This window comes from Periplaneta americana, chromosome 14 (genome assembly GCF_040183065.1).
Source record: "Periplaneta americana isolate PAMFEO1 chromosome 14, P.americana_PAMFEO1_priV1, whole genome shotgun sequence".
NCBI lineage: Eukaryota > Metazoa > Arthropoda > Insecta > Blattodea > Blattidae > Periplaneta > Periplaneta americana.
The window spans coordinates 117,969,449-117,991,695 of record NC_091130.1 but is presented as its reverse complement, the minus strand read 5'-3'; the positions used below and the strand labels follow the sequence as shown (position 1 = coordinate 117,991,695).

At 33.6% G+C, this 22,247-nt stretch overlaps 1 protein-coding gene across 1 annotated transcript in view; it reads left to right on the top strand.

The window, feature by feature from the left end:
- The window catches only part of LOC138713703 (protein lifeguard 1-like), a 53,525-nt gene extending 33,617 nt beyond the window's left edge, over positions 1-19,908 (top strand). The window contains exons 3-5 of the mRNA XM_069846002.1: positions 2,332-2,650; positions 2,888-3,158; positions 6,561-19,908. Coding sequence (XP_069702103.1) covers positions 2,332-2,650; positions 2,888-3,158; positions 6,561-6,920 — 950 coding nt within the window. The 3' untranslated portion in view covers positions 6,921-19,908. The remainder of the gene's footprint in view (positions 1-2,331; positions 2,651-2,887; positions 3,159-6,560) is intronic.
- The last annotated feature ends 2,339 nt before the right edge of the window (positions 19,909-22,247 follow it).

Sequence of the window (22,247 nt, the reverse complement as noted above, 5' to 3'; positions counted from 1 at the left end):
ATTTGAATTAGACATTTAAATTTCGCCATGTGACATAACAGCCTGTAGCAAAATTAAATACTTGGCGGTATTTCGCGGAGAATTATGGGACAAAAGGTATAGTTTGAAGTCACATCCGTCCCATCGCTTGCAAGCATTTTCCCTTGGGTCGCTCCCTCCTTTCTTTTTATCCTCTCAGGTACAAATACATATGAAACAGAGTCAAAAAAGAAACCTTAATTATTTTTTGTACTCCAGCTTTATAAACAGTCTTTATCGCTGGTGAAAATCGTGCATAAAATCACACATTGTTGTACCAATGCCGTAAAATATTACGATACTAACTAAAAGTCATGATTTCTATTATGATGGCATAACTTCTGCCATAAAATTAATATTATGAAAAGATTTGCCATGCTTTAATTTATCATTGTTGTCATAGCAACCTGTTTCTTCATAGACCCATCATTACAAATTTGATGTTATTTCTTTATTAATTGTTTGATAATGCTGTCATACAAAAAAAAAAAACATATGAAACACGTTTATAATGTTATACAGTTAATTGCATTTGTCAAAATTAGGAAAAAAAGTAAAGAATATGCACAAATAGGATTAAAACATCACTTAACACATTCATTGTGGGTGTGCCAATGCTTTACTTAGCCTGGCTTTCGCAAAAAAAAAAAAATCTTGCTAGTGACTGTAAATACTTACGTTCCACCTAATTTACCTGTACTTCTTGCCTCTTTAAGGAGTTCAAACACATGATAAACATTCAATATAATGTTGGTGAATATGTAGGATGTGAAATTCACTCAAAATGTAGATCTGTGATTTGTTTTACTGTTGTATGAGCTGTGTCTTGTAAGAACACACCAGAACTGAGCAAACTGTGACATTTTGACCTGATTGCAATTTGCAAGTGGTTCTGAAGTTGATCACAGTATGATTCACTGTTAACTGTGCATGTAATATTCGGAGATTGGGTCTTTAAGAGTCTCAGAAGAGCATGATCATCAATTTGCTAGCTGACAGGATTGTATGGAACTTTTTGGTTTCATAGGGTTGAATTGTTTTAATACCTGGCTTGCTGAGACTTAGTGGTACTTGTGGTGTGGTACTGAAGTGTGTTGTGAATGATGTGTGGCAAACCGCGTCTGATCTTCACACATCCTATGTCATTCAAAAACTCACTAAAGCAACACACAAGCAATTCTATACTACATCTTAATCCTTTGATGAATATGTACTAGTTTTTCTCCATTACCAAAAAAACTGATAACTGGATGCCGCTCCTCTCTGAAGTATGCTTCAAAGGGGGCAGCCATTTCACCTATGGTTAGCTGACATTTCCCATCAGACCACTCACATATAGCTGAAATGGGAGAGTGTAACATATTTATTACTTCTGTATTATGGTTACTTTTCGACTCGGCCTCATATTATAATAAAGAAGAAGGAACTTGAACCATGTTATTGATAGTACAGTCAATTCTGGATATAGTGAACTCGGTTGGCTATAGTGAACCTAATTCGTTGGTCCCAACCCGCATACATTATAAAGTACATCAATATTTCCGTTTATAGTGAACCTAAAACTAGAACTTCCCCAAGAAAATGTAATTTTAAAATGGTCAAAATGGTAATTTAGGAAACCCTTTCTCCTATGAACTGCCAAGAATATGTTCAGAACAAAATCTCAAACCTTCTACTCGTTATGTGCATTGAAAGACAAAGGATTTGTTCAGCTTCCTGGACAGTTTGAAACATGTTAAAGAGAATAGTATACACAGTGAGGGAGAAAGGAAGGATTAGATCTGACTTCTTTAAAAGAGGTTATTCGAAGAATAGGAAGAAGTGTTTTCTTTTGTAAAAGGGAGTAGAGTGATGACCAAAGGGTAAATACAAGAAGGATTACAATATAATTGTCCTCACCTGCATCTTTGTAAAAGTGAACCCGGGGAAATTCCAAGGCCGAGTATACAGTAGAAATACCTCTAGTGGAAAGAGGTGCGAAATCGGTCAGTGCCTACTACCTACATGGTCAGATTAGATTCAAGTTTCGAACTGTGAACATCAGGATGTCAAAGTGTAAAGTGTTTAAGTTGGAAGATAAAGCGAACATTAGTACTGATATTGAACGTGGTCTGTCCCAAGTGGACATTAATACTGTATGTATATCAACGTCAGTGGTATAAAAACAGACACTTCGGTTTTAGTGAACCTCGGATACAGTGAACGAAATATGCTGGTCTGCAGAGGTTCACTGTAACCGAAGTTGACTGTATATGGTAACTGATTGGAAATGAAAACCAAAATTTTAGAACTAATGAAGTCTGGTTATTTCAGATCAGCAGAATTACTACGGAGCACAGCCAGGATACCCAGCTCAGCCTGGTTACCCTACTCAGCCAGGATATCCCGCACAGCCCGGTTATCCAAATCAGGGTTACCCTCCACCTTACACAGCCACTCCAGGCTTCGTAGCACCTCCACCAGTTGTACCTCCGTACGGACACGTTCCACCAGGATCAGGGCAGGCATACTCTACCAGTCCAAATCAACAAGCCATGTATGGATCATCATATGTTGGGGAAGAACCCCTCACAGAGGGAGCAGATGGTGGCTTTGAATTTACAGATAAATCTATCCGTCGAGGATTTATAAGGTAATATTTTGTATAGTATAATATTAAACTTTGTAGTAATTTCTGTGGTTAGTGTGAAGGTTTGTCTTTTAGGCTTATGCATGGTAGAAAATGTTGTTTAATTTAATTACTTGCTGTTTTAACAGTTCAGTAGGTTTCTGTGGAGTTGAAGTTACATGTCGTTTAAAAATGCCTTCTTCTTCTTTTTTTTTCTTTCTCCTCTCTATCCATTGAATAACATTACACCTTTTGTTTCAGGAAAGTGTATGGAATTCTGGGAGTACAGTTGCTAATTACAGTTTCATTCATTGCTTGGTTTACGTTCCATGAAGCTACTAAACGTTATGTCCATCAACACCAAGGGATTTGGTGGGCAGCATTTGCAGTAATGATTGTATGTTTAATCACAATGGCTTGCTGCGGTGATGTACGACGCAAGGCACCAATGAACTTCATCTTCTTGTTTCTATTCACACTAGCAGAGGCCTTTATGCTTGGTGTTGCATCTTCTACATATGACACAGAAGCGGTATGTAAATAAAAGAATAAGCTTATTTCTGTAAGAAATTATTCCGTGTTTTTGACTAGGAATTTTCTAATGATCAAATGTGATTTCTTTTAATTCCTCATCATACGATTTTTGTGCCATGTTTATTATTTCATCTTCCATAAATTCAATATCATGAGTAGTACTTTGTTAAATGCCTCTTAAAATATAAAAGAAAGATAGAATGTCATGCAATATAAAGATCTATCTTCTTCTTTATATTATATTTATGATAATGAAATAACAATGAGGTACATGGAGAAAGTGTGTTCTCTCTTACGTGTTTAAAAATAAAGTTGTAAAAATGTTGGTTCATTTCATATTAAGTGAATTTTTTATCTCAGGATTTCCACTTTATAGATTTTACTTGAAATATTTAATGAACTGTTAGGCTTAACTACAAATCCCGAATTTGGCTTTATTTATCACATCTAGATTCAGGCTTTAAGTTTGAAAAGATCTGCATTTTTTGACGTGCATGAGCATATGAAACACATTTCTTCATTTTATTGAAATCATTAAAAGAGCAAAATTACTTAAAATTATAATATGTGCATTAATTCCTGAAGAAAGGTCATAACTTTTAGGAAATGATACTTGAAACCATTTTGACTAAAAACATTCATATGATTCTGGGTGCGATTTCAAGTAGTTAAGGAGCTATTGCATTTATTTGATAAAAATGAGGTCTGCTAAACCCAGGCCAGGTTCATTTCCTGGCGAGGTCAGAGATTTTCGTGTAAAATTTCTACCTAGGAGAGGTGGTGATGCACAACTTCTAATCGCTAGATTGTGCATCAATATGCCTGGGTTAAATTCCAAATCTCTTTGCAGTGTATATGAAGAGAAGAAATATGTCACTGTTGATAGCAAGTTGTCTGTCGGACGAGGACATTAAGTCTGGCATCCTCCTTGGCGCTATTCAACAGGAGTAGGCTACGTGCTGACCCCAGGTTTCCCCTCCTCCCTTCCTCATGTTCATCATCATCATCATTCTCACCCATTCCCTACACTACACTTAACACGAACACTCACCCTAGTACACGACATGACTCTCCACAGATACACATTATGCACAGCATGGTCATCTGGAGTGGTGTGCAACTTGAAAATGAGTCACAGTCCTGCCATATACAGTAGAACCTCGATTATCTGTAACCCTATTAACTGATTGGTGGATTATCCGACTGTCTCTCTCTCGCTATTTTCTTTTTTGCTGCAGAAAAATACTAAGTACTGTACACTATGTTAACACGCATTTTTTCTACGGAAGGTTATTACCACCATTACTGTTACACAGTATGTAGTAGGAATGCTACTGTTACCAGCAGTAGAAACACTTTTGGGAGGAGGTTTTTTCACAACTTGTAAAATAGTCACTATCAGCTTTGAAAGAAATGACCCCAAGACCTTTCACATAACTGCAAACCAATGCATCATTTAGTCATTTTCTGCAAAATGTCCAAAGGAAACTTGTTGAGCTGTTTGGGAAAGGAAAAACTGTGGCTCATAGTGCATCAGAATAGAAGATTGGCGTAAGAAATATGCACAGTTTAATAGAATAAAACAAAGTAGTATGTATTATTGTATTTCATTGTTTTCATTAGTTATAACCAGCATAACATTGTATAGTGTGTAGTATAAAGACACTGATAGTTGCAGTATGGTAGGAATTTCAAATTATGAAACTAAGTATTATATGCTTAATTTATGAAAATATTTTATGGTACGGATTATCCGATTTTTTCGAATAACCGTTCAGTCCACCCCTTCATTACCATGGATAATAGAGGTTCTACTTTATCTGCAGTGTGTGAAAACCCGTGTCACGTAAGTGAAGTGGGTACACACACACACACACACACACTTGGTAAAAATGAATATATTACTATGAACTCCATGTTACCATATGGTTTCCTGCATCATTATCTTCTCCTGATATTACTTATAATTAATAATTGTGCGAGGATGGTATTGAAATCACAATAGCAATAACTAAGCTCATACATTGGATGCCAAGGACAAATTAATGTCACTATTGATTTATGCTGCCAATACTCAAGGTGTTCTAAAGTGAATAGGATTTGAGTGTTCTACTCTCAAGATGCCTTTTAAGTTCTCTAATCATCAGTACACCGATATGATATTTGTTTATGGATTTGTGATGGAAATTAGTTGCTGCTGTTTCTGCATATCAAATTTCTCAAATACGTCGCCTGCAAGGCACAGTATTGTAAGCACCATTTTGATAACTTTACAGGAGAAGCAGTTACGATACTTGTAGAATATGGTCATGGTGGTGAATACAATAGTCAAAGTTTAAACCAACCTATCAGAGGGAAAAAAATTGTTGGGGCTCACAGAACTTTTATAGTCGATGCACAGTGCTGGGTACTTTATTCTAAGCACCATTTTCGGTAAAAGTGGCACTTAAGATACTTTTGCTTTGCAGGGACGATATGAGAATTCCGTATTAGAGCAAATACCTTACTGTAATAATACCGGACAGCTAGCAGTTCTGCTCGCGATTGGTGCAGGTGCTGCTACCTAGGCAGCAGTGTGTTCCGAAACCCACGAATGAAGCTGTAATCTACTACAGTGTAGATTGTTGCTGAGCTAGTAAATAGTTTTATTAATTAAATGTGTTAAAATGTCAGTTATATCCTGTTTATAACTGTTACAATTAGCCTACAGCATTACAAACTGCTTCAAATCGTATTTTTGATTTCCGAGGGATCATAAAACGCGAGTCAACAACATTCTTTAGTAGGCCTTTGTCTCTGTGTTTATAGAACAATAAAAATTAGCTTTTTTTTTTTTATTTAGACCTAATAAATGAATAGAAGTTAAAATGTATTGGAAATTTTAAGGTTTATAAAATTAAGTTTTATTGTTGGCCATATGCCTTTACTAATTATTACAAGTATCAGATTATTACGAATTTTATCTTTGCAGCTGTCGACAATTCGTAGGCTATATAAAGCGTTATTGTAAATTCATTCTTAATGTCAGAATTAATTTTGTCTCACTAAAGCAAAGAAAAAGTATGTACCCTAACAATTAATTACGGAAAGTATTTCTCATAATATCCAGCTTTGATATAAAATAATAATTTTACATTAAACATTATTCAGCATTTCTTAGTACGTCACGTTTTAAACAATAGTTCGATTCCCGCTATGTTAATATTTGTATTTGTGGTCATAATACCACACCCCTCCACTAGATGTCAGCTCCACATTGCTGCTAGTATACAGCTGTCCGGTATTATTACAGTAAAGTATTTGATTAGAGTGTTTATCAAGGTTTTCCAAACTTTGAATGATACACTCCCACAGAATGTATTGTGTGTGAGCTCTACAGTGTTGATTATGATTGTTGCAGGTTCTGATGGCGGCGGGCCTTTGTGCAGCTGTGTGTTTTGGCTTGACAATATTCGCATTCCAAACGAAATGGGACTTCACGGTACTTAGCGGTGCTCTGTTTGTTGCCGTCATTATCCTCATGATTTTTGGCATTGTTGCTATGATCTTTCCTGGCAAAACCATAACGTTGGTATATGCATCTTGTGGTGCACTGCTGTTCTCCATATATCTGGTGTATGACACGCAACTCATGATAGGAGGAAAACACAAGTACTCCATTTCACCCGAAGAATACATCTTCGCTGCTCTGAATCTCTATCTTGATATTGTCAACATTTTCCTGTATATTCTTACTATCATTGGAGCCTCTCGAGATTAGCTTCCCTGCCACGCTGTAATCAGCTCCGTAGTATACTGTAAGGCTTCAGTATCAAAATTATCACTTGCAGGAATTGCCTGCATTATGTTGTAAGAGGAGATCCACTTACTCACCAGTTTATGTACATCTTTATTATTTGAACTTCAACAGTATTCCATCTCCTTGAAGTTGTAACGAAGTTATACCTTGTAATTTATTAATCATCATTATTACTTCCGAAGTGCAGAAGGGTCTTGCTCATGTACGTAGTTTTAGTAGTTATGGCTTGCTTAATTGGTCATAAAAATTCATTGTATATTTTTCTTTTTTGATAATACCGTATGCTGAGGAGTCAATATAAATTAATAATTTAGTGTACTGTTAAGGGGAGCAGACAAAATGCATGTTCTCAAGTACCTTGTGAAAGCAGGTACAATAGAGCCTCAATAATCCAAACCAATTTGGACTGGGGGTATTTTGGATTATCAGTTCGCTTGGATCGTCAAACATAGAACTACCTGAATTACATACAAAACATTGTACACTGTTACAAAATAATATACCTGTAAAATGTTTGTGGAAGTCAGTGTATATAAATTAATAATTTAGTGTACTTTTAAGGGGAGGAGACAAAATGCATGTTTTCAGGTACCTTGTGAAAGCAGGTACAATAGAGCCTCAATAATCCAAACCAATTTGGACTGGGGGTATTTCGGATTCTCAGTTCGCTTGGATTGGCAAACATAGAACTACCTGAATTACATAAAAATCATTGTACACTGTTACAAAACAATATACCTGTAAAATGGTTGTGGAAATTAGTCTATTAAGTACAATAATCAAACATACAGTTAAACATATAGAACAGTAGAAACAAAATAAATAATAATACTGCTAAGTAATTGATGAACTGGCGGACTTACTCATGTTAATTATGTAAGCTGCACAGACTTACATAATTAACACTAGTAAGTCCGCTAGTTAATCAATTACTTATATTCAAGTGTTAAAAGTAGTGTATGCAAGTTTCAAAATGGAATAATACTGCTGCTCCAAGTAATGCCGGCCTGATTTATTCTTTTTCTATGCTTTCCAGTATTGTATGTAAATTTGGTTGTATCGAGGTTCTACTGTACTAGCAATGTTGATAGTGGATTGCAGTGGGAGAACCTTCCAGTCTTTACATGAGCAGTTATTATTTACATTTTTTTATAATCGATTTTGGGGTATGTTTTTAGATTCTGTAAAAAAATTGCTAAAGAGAGGATTTATATACAGTGTTGCATAGTTCCTATTTTACTTATTATCTTTCGTTCTTATAAATTTTGCAAAATGACTCATGTAAAAGATATAAAATAGTAGAGAAGACCAGGAAGATGATCTAAATGTTTATTGTGTCTGTATTTTTGTTGAAGCTTGCGAACTGTATGCCAAAGTGTAAAATTTAAACATACAAATCAGCAGCATCGAAGTGATTATTTCAAGTATTTTGAAGTTCATTATTATTCTGAATATCACAGTCATCTTCTGTGCATGTACAACTTCAGATCCTACAGTTATTTTCTTTCCCTGTTAATGAGAGAAAGAAAATCATTTTTTTCATTCATTTTATTATAACTTCTACAAATCCAGTGAAGACTGTGGAACTAAAAACTACACTTACCGAATGAGCCTTGAAGACAAAAAAAATGGCTCAACTTCTGAAAAGTTTCTTTCACATACAGGATATTTTTCCTTCTAGAAGATATATTTATAGTTTGCGTATTTCTGTAGTTAGAGTAAATGTTCTCTTCAATTTGTCATGCCACTAGATTCTAAAATTGTCTGTTAACAATATTTGTAAATGTCTGTGCAAGATAATAATATTCAAGATTGTGACATATATTAGTGTCAGATTTTTTGTACTACCAGAGTTAAGGTTTATTTTCTTTGTTTTTACTTATTATTATTATTATTATTATTATTATTATTATTATTATTATTATTATTATTATTATTATTATTATTATTATTAATTGTATTATTGGAGTTTTAAGCCAGCTAAATGCCAGAATCGCGGTTTTCAGTTATTCAAGAAAAACTGTCTCATTTTATATTGATGCTATTTGTTATCATTGAAACAATTTCATATGTACCTTACTTGCAGGAGACTTAGTACTTAGCAGATCGTAGAATACATTGCCCTTGTCATTTAGCTGGTTTAGAACTTCAGTGCTACAATTTGACCACTAATATGGTTTCCATTAAATATGCCAAATTTCTTGCATTGAAATTATATGTCATTGTTTGAAATGAATGTGGTGATTCAGTATTGGAATGAGGCTATGACTGAGTTAATCTGTGACCAGCACTTTGAGGTGATTTTTCTGTTGTCATTATGGTTGCTACCTCCCTTTGAAATTTACATGGAACATGGTAAGAAGAAATGTGTAAAAAGCATGTGTGGTAAGTTAATTTGACAGTGTCATGTGGAGAATTTTAAGTTACGTATTTTATTACTGAAATTAAATACACAATGAGGATATTTTCCTACTTTGTCATAGATCACACACAAGTGATTGTCTTATAAACTTTTTTTTACCAGTAATCATTGTAATCATTGAGTCACTGAAAAATCTCAGTTATAAGAAATGGTGGAGTTGCTGTCCTTCAATCTGCAAACATTCTGTGAACATCCAAAAGTGATTTTGGTTCACCCAAAGAAGTTTTGGAGTAATTACCAGAATTTCTCTGTGTACGAAGTCCTATAAAATCACATGAGCTCAGAGTCGGGAAATGTATACTTAATTGAAACATGAAATTGTCTGTGGTGTGGGCAGTTGAGGATTGTATTGAAACCATACAAATAATAATTCAACAACTTCCGGAGAAAAACAAACAGTCATTATTGAATTGACAAACGAATCTGCAGTTGTCATGAAGTATATAATTTCTCTCTCTCTCTCTCTCTTTTTTTTTCTTCATTCATTGGGCCTTTGCTGACACTTCTATTTTTTCATCATATACTAAAGAAGCTTCGTATATCTTACATGGATTATCATTACTCCAGCATGTTCTTTGTTATGTTAGGTGATCATGCCTCATTTGAAAAAAAAAAAAGTATGGATGAACTTAATTCATCAAATGGATTGCATATCTAGCTGATGATTTGACATTTTTCCTTTGCCACACATTTCAGCAACCTTTAGGTGTGTGTTTGAAGCCTTATTTGATCCAATTTCTGTTCATTTACCAGAAAGCAATTCTTAACTTATTCTTTGCCCAGAAATAAAAAAAAATGTGAAATGTAAAAAGCAACTATCGACGAAATTTCCTGCAGCATTTCTTTGCTGAAGAGCTGTCTGTATATTCTAATCTAGAGAATATCAATTTTTTTATGTACTGGTATCACGGTCGCAAAAACTATCTCACCTGACAATACACACTGAATTGTTAGACTAGAAACTAATTCGCCCACACAACCCCAAGAAAACATATTTTAGGAAAATACAATCTCTATTAATGATACTGTAGTTTAAGTTTAATCTGAACATGATAGTAGGATATTGTTCAGATTAAATATTTGCTGTAAGCAAAATACAAATTGATGGTGTAAGAAAAGTGGTCCAGTTTCGTAGCTTTTTGTTCCACCATTACACAAGCTTGTTATAATTTTTACTGCGGTTTCGAAAAGATTGTTCGTTGATGAGTCATATTCTTATAGTGAACATTTTCTACCACTATTTAATATTAAAAGTACATGCTATAGTACAATCAATCAATTTTTATTTAATATATGGAAAAAAGTTGACATATGGCATAAGGGAAGGGTTGATGTGGAGAGCAGCTAGTATACCGTAATCCTCTGTTTTTCACTAAAAGACTTCTATGTATATATAGATTTTAAATATATTCTAATGTGGCAAGATAGTATCATTGGATAAGTGGAATGGGACAGTATGAAACAAGCCATGCACTTCCAGGACTATCCTTTTTATGATTGTCAGATTGAATTTTTATGTATTTGAAGTGGAATGTTAATGGGAACAATAGTTTGACTGACTTTTTCACACTGAACATAGGCATCTTTGTTACACATTTAATTAGCAACATTAAAAATAGAGAATTTCTCAATTTAGGAAATTGACCTGAATGTATTGTTGTTGGTTCTTGTAGTGGAAAGTGTTTTCAGTAGAATATCGGAGCTTATTTGTAGAGATGGCATTTTTCTGCTGGTACCCAGGTTACTCAGTTTCCCCAGCCGAGGAATTCCATACAACAGTAAAGGCTTCCGTTTTGAAGATGGAGACATAATATTACAGAATAGCCAGACATTGAGCCTAGAATTAAAATTCCTTGTACACATGGTTTACACAAAAGTATAAGTTAATGCGAAAGGAACTTAATTCTCCCTGTTAAGGAGTGGTGTATTTAAGTGTCTGTCAAACCTTACCTTTCAGTGGAGTCTATTTTCTGAGATGAAAATCCTCTAAACCCTGCAAATAATTGAATTGCGATTACCAAAGAGTGTGTTTGAAATATGTTATTCCATGCTTGGTGAAGGCATTGACTTCCTCAGTCCTTTTAATCCAGCAACAATAATACATCGTTCTCATTATGATTCACACATGTTGCTTTATGTTAGTTATTTTCAAACGAACATTTATGTACATCACATTGCATGTTTACATTTTAAACAGTAATTTCAACGTACTTCCTTACAGTTGTTTAGATAATATAACAAATGTGAAACATTTACTTCTGAGTCACTCTAAGCTTGTTATACTGTATGAATTTGCCAACAGTAATTACTATTGCACGTATATATTTACATGCATCTGTTCAGATTCAAAGTGTAAGCAACAAAAAGTGTGTGTTTTGTACTAGTCAAATCCTGTCACTTGAAATTTACTGCTATGGGTACTACATGGTCTGTACATGAATGTGGTACTGCTGTTAAGGTATATAATTTAACTGCATTAATTCAGGTATGGAATTAGTCACTCATTGAATACAAAGGTCTGATTTGTGAAAATATATATTACTAGTAGTGGTTGGTAACCTAAAAATTTAATGCACAGAACAGCGCATTCTTTACATCATACACTCTTTACAAGCTGTGTTTAAATATTTTCAGTATTGAAATTTACTTGTGTGTGAGTATGAGAGTGAGTGAGGTTATGGTTGTCTGCACATCTTTTATTTTAATTCACAATTTCCCTCTCCTTTCACTATCCACAACAATATCACAAATGCTGATAGTTTTCCAGTAATATCATTGATTTCAGTCAACTTTCCATGTTATGATCATTATTCGAGACTCCAATTAGCTCATGATAAGAAATTTAAGTATAAAAGTGAAATTAAATTGCTAAAGAAAATTATTGGTATGATTAAATTTTGACCAGACGATTGCATTGCACAGTGATCCCAAGCGTGAATCTACTGAGGCAAAAGTCATTTTGGTCACTCTTAAAAAAAAAAAAAAAAAAAAAAAAGTAATGAAAATAGATCGGTTATATTCTAAACATCTCGCCCAATCATGATTCAGCCTATTAACAAGAATAATCTAAAAATATGACTGCATAGTAGAATCCCAAAGTTGAATGTAGAGATCCTAAAATTGCTTCTTAGCATCAAATGATTCATGTTTCTGTAAGATTAGTCGGTGGCTATAAGCAAGTGTGAATATGAGAGTGAGTGAGGTTATGGTTGTCTGCACGCCTTTTATTTTAATTCAAAATTTCCCTCTCCTTTCACTATCCACAACAATATCACAAATGCTGATAGTTTTCCAGTAAGATCATTGACTTCAGTGAACTTTTCATGTTATGATCATTATTCGAGACTGCAATTAGCTAATGATAAGAAACCTACGTTTAAAAGCGAAATTAAATTACTAAAGAAAATTATTGGTATGATTAAATTTTGGCCAGACAATTGCATTGCACAGTGGTCCCAGGCGTGAATCTACTGAGGCAATAGTCATTTTGGTCACTCTTAAAAAAAAGTAATGAAAATAGATCTGTTATATTGTAAGCATCTCGTCCAATCATGATTCAGCCTATAAACAAGAACAATCTAAAAATATGACTGCATAGTAGAATCCCAAAGTTGAATGTAGAGATCATAAAATTGCTTCTTAGCATCAAATGATTTCATGTTTCTGTAAGATTAGTCAGTGGCTATAAGCAAGTGTGAAAAAGTGTAAGCTTTTATTCCTGTTGGATATATTAGTTAACCCTTTATTGGACCGTGTGACTTAAGAGTCACATCCAGTAATTTTAATACTATTTTTGTAACAAGAGAAGGAATGTTCTTTCCATTGTTGACCAATGTGACTTCAAAATTACAATATGGCTACTGTTTCCTACATTTAATTTTCTCTGAAGTTCATATTTTTCCCTCTAGATGTCAGTATTTATTTTACCGTGTAATTTTCGACCAAAGTTACCTGGAAGTCACAACCATGTTATGTCGAATAAAAATTAATCAAAAAATTTAATTTTACTAATATGTGCTATTAGATAATTAATAGAGAGGCTTGAAAGCATTTCCTGACTTTCGAAAGTAATTCGGGATGTAGAGAGTTAAACATATGTGTCACTTTTTGTATTAATACTCGTACATAATATATACTGAGAATTGTGTGTTGATGTTAATGCTATTATATTAAGTAGTATGTTTTATGGAAAAAATAATTACAGAGACATTTATGGGCCCTAAGAGACTTTAAACAACATTGTGAGCTTGTTGGGCATTTTTCTGGTCTGTATTTGTCTTTCTTTCCAACTTCATTAACAACAAGAAAAGGTTGTACAACCAGGATTTGCTCTTCATTGAAAGCAGAATGTCGGATTCGTAGTGTTCCAAATCTATAAATGTACTTAAATAGAGAAATGATTAAATTTTGAATTAAAATTCTCGGAAAATGTTAGGGGATTACCTTCACGAAATTCTATGGAAGATGCTCTCTGTTCACCAAATCTTAGACGACCAAGCATAACATTTTTGAAGATAATATTAAGCCAACTTGCAAATTATCATACTCTCTGGTATAAAAAGAAAACCTAAAAAAAGAATCGTCTTTTTCAAGTCAAATTTTCATTCAGGGAAGTAGTAATACAAGAGCAATAATTTTTAAATTCCAAATAATTTTGTCCTGCTAGATTCGCATTTGAAACCACTGTGCATTGTGAATAATAGGATTCTTTATATATTATCTACTTTCCTTTTACATTCTGTTGTTTTTTCTTTTCGAAAGCACATGATACAAATACATTGGCCTCCTGAAATATCAAGTTAATGGGTAAACTTTGACAGTAGCCATATGATTAGTGAACATCACAATTAGACATAAATATTTAGGATAATAATGTGGAATAAAACAATTCCATGTTGCTGTAAAAGCTATAACTGCAGTATGGTAACCAAAATACTGTCAGTGTAGTATGATTCTCATCATTAAGCTTATTTCATTGGTTAAGAGAAGTTTCCGTGGAATTATTGATAGTATTAATCATTGTAAAGATGTGTTCAGTTCATGGTAACAAATAACTAATATAAATAATAATAATAATAATAATAAGTAAATAAACAAATCACAACTTCAGTTCACTTTATTAAATTGAGAACAATAACAAACCTATTTGAATTGAACAAAATACGAGTTCTCATTAACAGAAGAGAGTTTCTTGGAGAGTGGGAATGAATAGCACAGAGGCATGGATTAAGTAGTATCTACTGTTTGTCCATAGTCAGAGAAAAAAAAAATAGAGGATGTAAATTCCTAGAAAGAGAAAGTTAAATGTAGCTGGATGTCTGAACTAGCAATGGAAGTTTAATCTGCTACCAAAAATGAGTGTTCAAGTATCCTATGTCAATGCATTAATTCGTGTGCATGTGTGCGCATGTATGTGTGAGTGTGTGTGTGTGTGCAGATGTGTGTCACTATTGGACACAGCAGCAGCAGCTCTTGAACTAAAATAATATCCTTGTTGCACTAAGACGAAGTGTCCTAGCACAGTGGCGGTTGCATAGAATTACATTTCAAACATAGCAATAACTTTATCACTTACATAAGCATAATCAAAAGTACAGAGTTTACCACTGATCTGCTACCCTTAAAAGAACCTGCTACTGATAATGCAGAAATTTCATAACTAGGACTTGGATAATTATGTGCTTAGAGTAGCATAGCGTAGAGGAAAATGGCATATGTCACTAAAATTTATATCACAAGTAAATGACCATTATTATCCAGTGTGCAAAACTTAGTTCCCTATGAAAGAACAATAACAATACATGCTAGATGAATGTGAATAACATTTGAAATTTTTAAATTATATTAGTAGAGAGGATATTGAAATTATTTTTGCAATATAACAATTTAATTTGAAGTTTTGCACATTGTATAGCAATGTGCATTTTAAGATTTTCGTGTAAAAAGGATTTTTTGTGTGTTTGTGCGTGCGTGCTTGCTCCTTTGTACATTACATAATATGGGTACATATTTGAAGATGCATTGATTAAGAATGAGAATCCTCTTGTTATTTCAGTTTTTCCTTGCCACAAAGAACACTAGTTATTTGCACATTTTTACTGTATGGTAACTAGTATTTTTTGGTTAATCATCAGTTTCGTGAAAGGTTATTTCACTAGTTTTCCAGAGAAATTCTCGAGCTTTTTCAGAAAGTTCTTGAGTATTTGACAGTAGCAAGTTGTAATAAAATTGTGAAGTGAAAATATGTTTGTTTTAAGTAAATTAAGTTCTCCTGCACTCCCTTCAAAGATAGTATGTGTAAGGAGATATTTTTTAGACTGTTTTTTGTTTCATTGTATTAGTTATTTTTTATTGTTAATATTAAATTAATATTTGAGGAGCAATCTTTTGAATAATTATTAGGATAAACCAATCATTTCATCTTTATGCCTTTTATGGTCTTAATCAATGTACAGCGCATCATCTTCGTTCAGTTCAGCTACAGATTTTAATATTTGAAATTTGTCCACATGTAAGTACTCATTTGCTGAGAATTGATTTTGGGGAAAGAGGAAATTCTTGAACACTTCGACGTGACATAGTGCTTCAGTAATCACTTTCTTTACTGTTACAATAATTTCGTTTTATTATTGGAAAATAAATTGCTAAATTTGTGCAACACAGTGGACACTTTGTACTAAACAAGTTAAGTAATAGATGCATTTTATTGTACTGAATACTGTTTAAGTCCCAAAAATATTGTGGTGTGGTTGTTTTCTCAGAGCAGTTGCATAACGATAAAAGTTATGATAATTCGGCTTTTAAAGTACTATGTATGTTTGCCACATAGTGTCCATTTGCATCAGTAATATTGTACAGTTACTGTCACTGAGTTTCTTTCTGAATTCTGTCAAATTGTCTGTATACAGTTAGGTAAATTCTGCTTCTTTATTATTAACTCATCCAGGATGGGAAGCTAATATATAATTCTCGGAAATTTCGCATTACATCGTATGCTGCAACTTGTTCAGTGGGATATTAGTGGCACCAAATGATTTGTGTATGCCTCGAACACATCTGCACATACTGATATAAGTTAACAGACCGAAGTTTAATATTTGCTGCAGCATTACTGACGAGCAATAAGTATTATTATTCTTACAGGATCTTCTAAATGTTTTCGGATCTGACACTGAAAATATAAATAGTAAACATGACGGACAGTTGAGTAGAGGCACGATTGTGAAAGCGTTTGTTCTTCATGTTTGTGTTTCTTGTATTATTTGTCTCTAGTGTAATCGGTGGGGGTTTATAAGTTAGCATATTATAAGAGAGTTATGATCTTGTAATTGATATAATTATTTTCATAGCGAACAAAGCTTGATATAGATATGTAGTTATAAAACTTGACCTCAAGATGCCTCACACTTGTAGCGTTTCAGGTTGTAAATCGAATTATTATAAGGAAAGGTCATTTGTACATGTAGTTTTGTTTCCAAAAGATAAAGATTTATGGGATGTCTATAAAAAAAAAAGTTGAAACTACAGGATGGAGCAAATACGATTTTTTTATAATCTACCCTCCTGCTTAACTGAACGATTGCCATAAAAGAAAAGACTCCAGTGAATGTTAGCTACTGTTGTTTCATGTGACAAACATCAATTTGAAAAATGGAATGAAAGGGACAACATAATTCGACTTCAAGTCATGTGAGCGACAGAAATATTTCCCCCTTCGTTTTTTTTTTTTTAATAGATAAAGGAGATTATGTCCTATTATGCAAAATTAAGGACAACTGCTACCAAAAGTAGCTGTTTCCATTAAGATTTCATCAGCTGTGAAAGTTTCAGATTTCTTCATAACATGAGCCTTTAAGTTTCAATGGTGTCCATGAGGAACGTTTGATAAATGAACCAAATTTGATCGCCTGTTGAGCTATTTAAAATCTTTTAAATTTAAAGATAAGGACATAGGAAAAGTTGTCTGTTTTATTAAGTTGCTTCCTAAATACTGATGACACTTTTGAACAAAAAAAGGTCGGAATAAACCGAAGTTTTTGCAAGACCATTATCCACACAGCTGAGGTAAGCATCACAGACTTTGGTGTGGGTATCTAAAGACTTTTGTGTGTACAGTGGGGACAAATAACTCATTTCCTCTTAAACTTATATTTTACAGATTATAAAATGGTGAACTGCCAGTGCCATTATATAAATATAATATAATATAATGAAATTCTAAATATTGGTCAAATATCAGAACAACTGCGTTTGTTGAAGCAGCATGACTTGAAGGGTCTTGGACGAATTTTGTTGGAAGACGTTCAGCAATCTCTGCCACATTGTGATAAAGCCCTCAAGGCTTTGCAGGATGAGATCATATACATCTCGCGACCGATTGACAAGAAGAAGATTGTGTTCTACAATAACAAGACAGCAGGTCTGCCTGTGGACAATGAGTTCCAGAAACTCTGGCATTCTGTGGCAGTTGAGAGCATGGATGACCTGAAGATAGAGGGATATCTGGAGAAACAGGGAATCCGCTCCATGCAAGATCATGGACCCAAGAAGCCGATACCCCACAAGTGTAAGAAACCAAACCAGCACCAACTTGAGAAGCCGTGAGACAACAAGCACATGGCTGACATCCTGGAAACCTACTATGACAAGTGAAGATCGGCAAAGTGAGAGTGGGATTATTTATTGTAACGTTGGTAGAGGGGACTGATGCTGTTGACTGAACATGAAGACAGTTGCTGCAGCTGAACAGCACAGCCACACGCAACCTGAACATACTCAACATGCTGAAATGTGGAGAACCTTGTTACCTGGTCACTTTCGTAAGACTAATCAAATCAGTAATACACGTCGACCGAGACCAGGAGTGCTTCACCATTCTTTAATTTTGTATATAATAATGTGAAATAATTTTGTCATAACGACTTAAAATAATCTCATGTTATTTTGTCATAGCTACTTCAAATAATCTCATGTTGTAGTTCACCAAGTTAATTTTGTATGTGTGTGTAGGATGTCGTAAGTATAATTATAGAATGAGGGAAATGTCGAAACAAAAGAAAATAATAATGACGTATTGAAACTTTTAATCAGTTGTTTTCTTTTATTATTGGTGTAGATAACTATATATTATTTCTATTACTGAATGTGCTGTGTACATTTATGTAGATAAGGAACTTCAATATTTACTATTTCATCGAGAATTTTGTTAAAATCTCTTTGGCGCAGTAATTATTTAATGCATGCAATCTACGAAAAACCTTCAATTGGCCGCCATCTTGGATGCCAGTGTCAGGTCCTGATTCTTATCATGCAGTTTTTGAGTTTAATGGGAACGAATAAAACTAATCAATGTATATATTTGTAAGAAATCATTAAAAATGTTCATTCAGGTATGAAAATAACCAAAATAAATAAATGCAAACAGTCAGTAGTGAGTACAAATGAATTCACCTACAATTATATGCGGCCATTCATTTAACAGATAAAATCAGATAATTATCCAAGCCCTAGTCCTACTGTCGCTGTTAAAAATCTTTTTTGTTCAGGTCATTATTTATCTGTGTAGTAGAGTTATGTTGGTTGTGAATTCACCTACGATTATATGCAGCCATTCATTTAACTAATAAAATTAATCAGATAATTATCCAAGCCCTAGTCCTACTGTCACTGTTAAAAATCTGTTTTGTTCAGGTCATTATTTATCTGTGTAGTAGAATTACGTTGGTTGTGAATTCACCTACAATTATATGCGGCTGTTCATTTAACCAATAAAATTAATCAGATAATTATTCAAGCCCTAGTCCTACTGTCGCTGTTAAAAATCTATTTTGTTCAAGTCATTTATCTGTGTAGTAGAGTTGTGTTGGTTGTAGATGTAAAGTTCAAAAAAGAAGTAACTATTGAACGTCACTTTTGTTTTAGGAATGAAAGTGTACTGATATGGTGTATCTTGTATATTATTCAATCTACTGTACTACTATACAACCATTTGCTTTGATAAAGTTTTTATTATTCGTATTGTTTATTGTGTTTAGTTTGTGAACAGGTTGATGTAATATTCACTTGCTTTAGGCAATGTGTGATAGTCTGAAGAAAAAGACTGTTACAAATATAATTTTATTCAACAGAATATAATAAAAGATTATCTACCTACCTATAAACTTAACTGAATACGAAACTACTGTTGTCTTTTCTTATATAGGACACTTGAATAGATTCTTTGTGTGTGTAATTTTGCACATATGTATGAAATCTTAAGAAAATGCAAGCGGTCAATATTTCAGAAAAATTTTGTTTTTGTAAACAAATGTAGAAGTTTCATTCCAAATTTGAATTCTTTATTTCTGCCTATTAAAATGAGGATATGTGAAATACGCATTCCATTTTTTTTTTTTTTATGTTACCATTAGAGCCAACTGGTTATGTATCTCTATAGATATTCTAATGATGTGTTTTACTTTCTGTAGTTTTTGTATGTTGAATGTGTTTATTAAAAATTCTGAAATAAATTATTCTATGATCAAGTTACTTATGTCATGTGTAGAATTACTAATTAATTTGGTCTTTTTAGTTTTTGTAAGTAATAAATCAGAGTTCATCATAAAATTGTTTGCATTGTACTGTATGAGATTTCTTTGTTACATTTGATTTTCTTTAGTCCTGATAATTTTTTTTAATTTGCAATTTCATGAAATCAAAGATTGAGCTCCACGGCAATTAAATAATAGTAATAGAATATAAATTACATGAACTATGTAATGGAAGTGAAAGGAATCTTTGTTGAATTCATCTGTTGAATGGTACTGTAAAATTTCTTATTAGCAGCTCTTTTAAAGTGTTTAAAAATTGCAATGAGATAAATTTTTATATATTGATTAAAAGTTCTCATTAACACTTTGTTAAAACCATAAAATTTACTTAGTCTTACATTAAAAAAGTGTAAAATTGTTAAAAAAAAAAAGAGGCATATACCTTTGACAGACAGCCCGTTTCGACGCTATGTCACGTAATCCTCAGTGTCTCTTGAACCACTCTTGAAATCATCTTCACTCTTGAGTGGTTCAAGAGACACTGAGGATGACGTGACATAGCGTCGAAACGGGCCGTCTGTCGAAGGTATATGCCTTTTTTTTTTTTTTTAACAATTTTACACTTTTTTAACGTAAGACTAAGTCAATTTTATAAATTTTTATATTACAACTTAGTGGTCTGTACGAGTCTCTGAATGAATGGCTAGGTAGTTTTAATGTAATATGCAGTTAGTGAACTGTTATCTTATACATTTCTAACAAAACAACTCTAGTTTCAAAGAGGCTTTCATGATGTTCGAACTTAAACGTATGTTTTTCTGTATATACTCTTAAGATAAATACTAGTGCTACATGGAGTAAAGTTTCTTTAGTATATAAAGACATTGGTATATACTTATTATTATGTAACAAACATATTCGTATGCAAAGGATCAAAGATTACCTTTCATGGTTGCATATCTTATCCTGCTATGTAATATATCATTTAACTACAGGGTGTCCCAAAATTCTCCATACATATGGAATGTCACTTTCAAATAGAAAAGTCACATAATGTGCTGAATGTGGCCAGCCCACTCCCCAGATCTTACATCTCTTGATTTTTTATGTCTGGGATTGCTTTAAGTCGCAGGTCACTAGGAGAAAATCTGGGACTTGCACCATTTGCAGACCTGTATCATTGAAGTGTCATCGTGTGATGCTGGACAAGTTGCAGAATGTGTGTGAGAACTGATTGGCTCACATTTACCTATGTCTGACTCTAGAAGGCTGTCACATTATGTGACATTTCTATTTTCAACTAACATTTCCTACATATGGAGACTTTTGGGACACACTGTATTTACGACTTTTATAGTGAAATCATCTTCATCTGTCCCATTATGCTGTTAGGTATTGGGTTCACCTTGGTACACCCAAACTCTCCAGCGACTTCTATCTACACATTCTCTTCAATTCATTGTTTTCCCTCTCTTATGTGTCCTCCCACTTAATTCTAGGTCTTTATCTTCTTCCCTCAATTTGCATTTCCATTACCTGCTTAGATTTCCTTCCTTCCGATATGCAATAGGTATGCCCAAACCACTTCAATTGTCATTCCTCAATGACTTCTTTTATACGTCTTGATTACACAACTTTTAACACTATATCATTTCGGAATATGTATCACAGCATACAGCTTTCACGTGTTAAATATTATAGTACCCGGTTGACTAGTTTCTGCCTGTTATGGGCCATCTTCAGAACTGGTTGGTGCTGGTCTTGGCGCCTTTTATTTGTGTTTCCTGTGGTAGTGTGTTTGTGTAGTGTAACTTGTGTAGCTTGGGCCTTGCAAACTGCACAGGGACGATATCTTTAAATTTACCGTTTGAACTTTTCCGTTTTGAGGAGGTGTTGGATGAGTCTAAATTGTAAAGTGTGAAATTCAGCACGTCATAGTTTTTCGTGTGATAGCATCCTCACACTGAAGAAAAGCTTGAATTACTCGAGAAAATAGATTTAGTAGATCCAAATAATTAATGGACGAATATAAAGTTGGAAGTTCAACTTTATACAATATAAAGAAACAAAGCAGTCAACTTCGGTGATTTATAAGTAACACTGAATCTACGAAAGTTGCGGAAAATCTGAAAACTGTACATCAGTCCCACTGTGAAGAATTAGATCGTGTTCTATATGATGGTTCGCAATTAAAATATCTGTATGAATGTGCATTTCTGGGCTGATGCTACAAGAAAAAGCCAAGGTATTCGATTAGAAAATGAAACTGGAAGGCGAGTAGATTTTCTGTTGGGTAGCTTAGCAGATTCCAAGGAGACACATCTTCTTCATCATAGG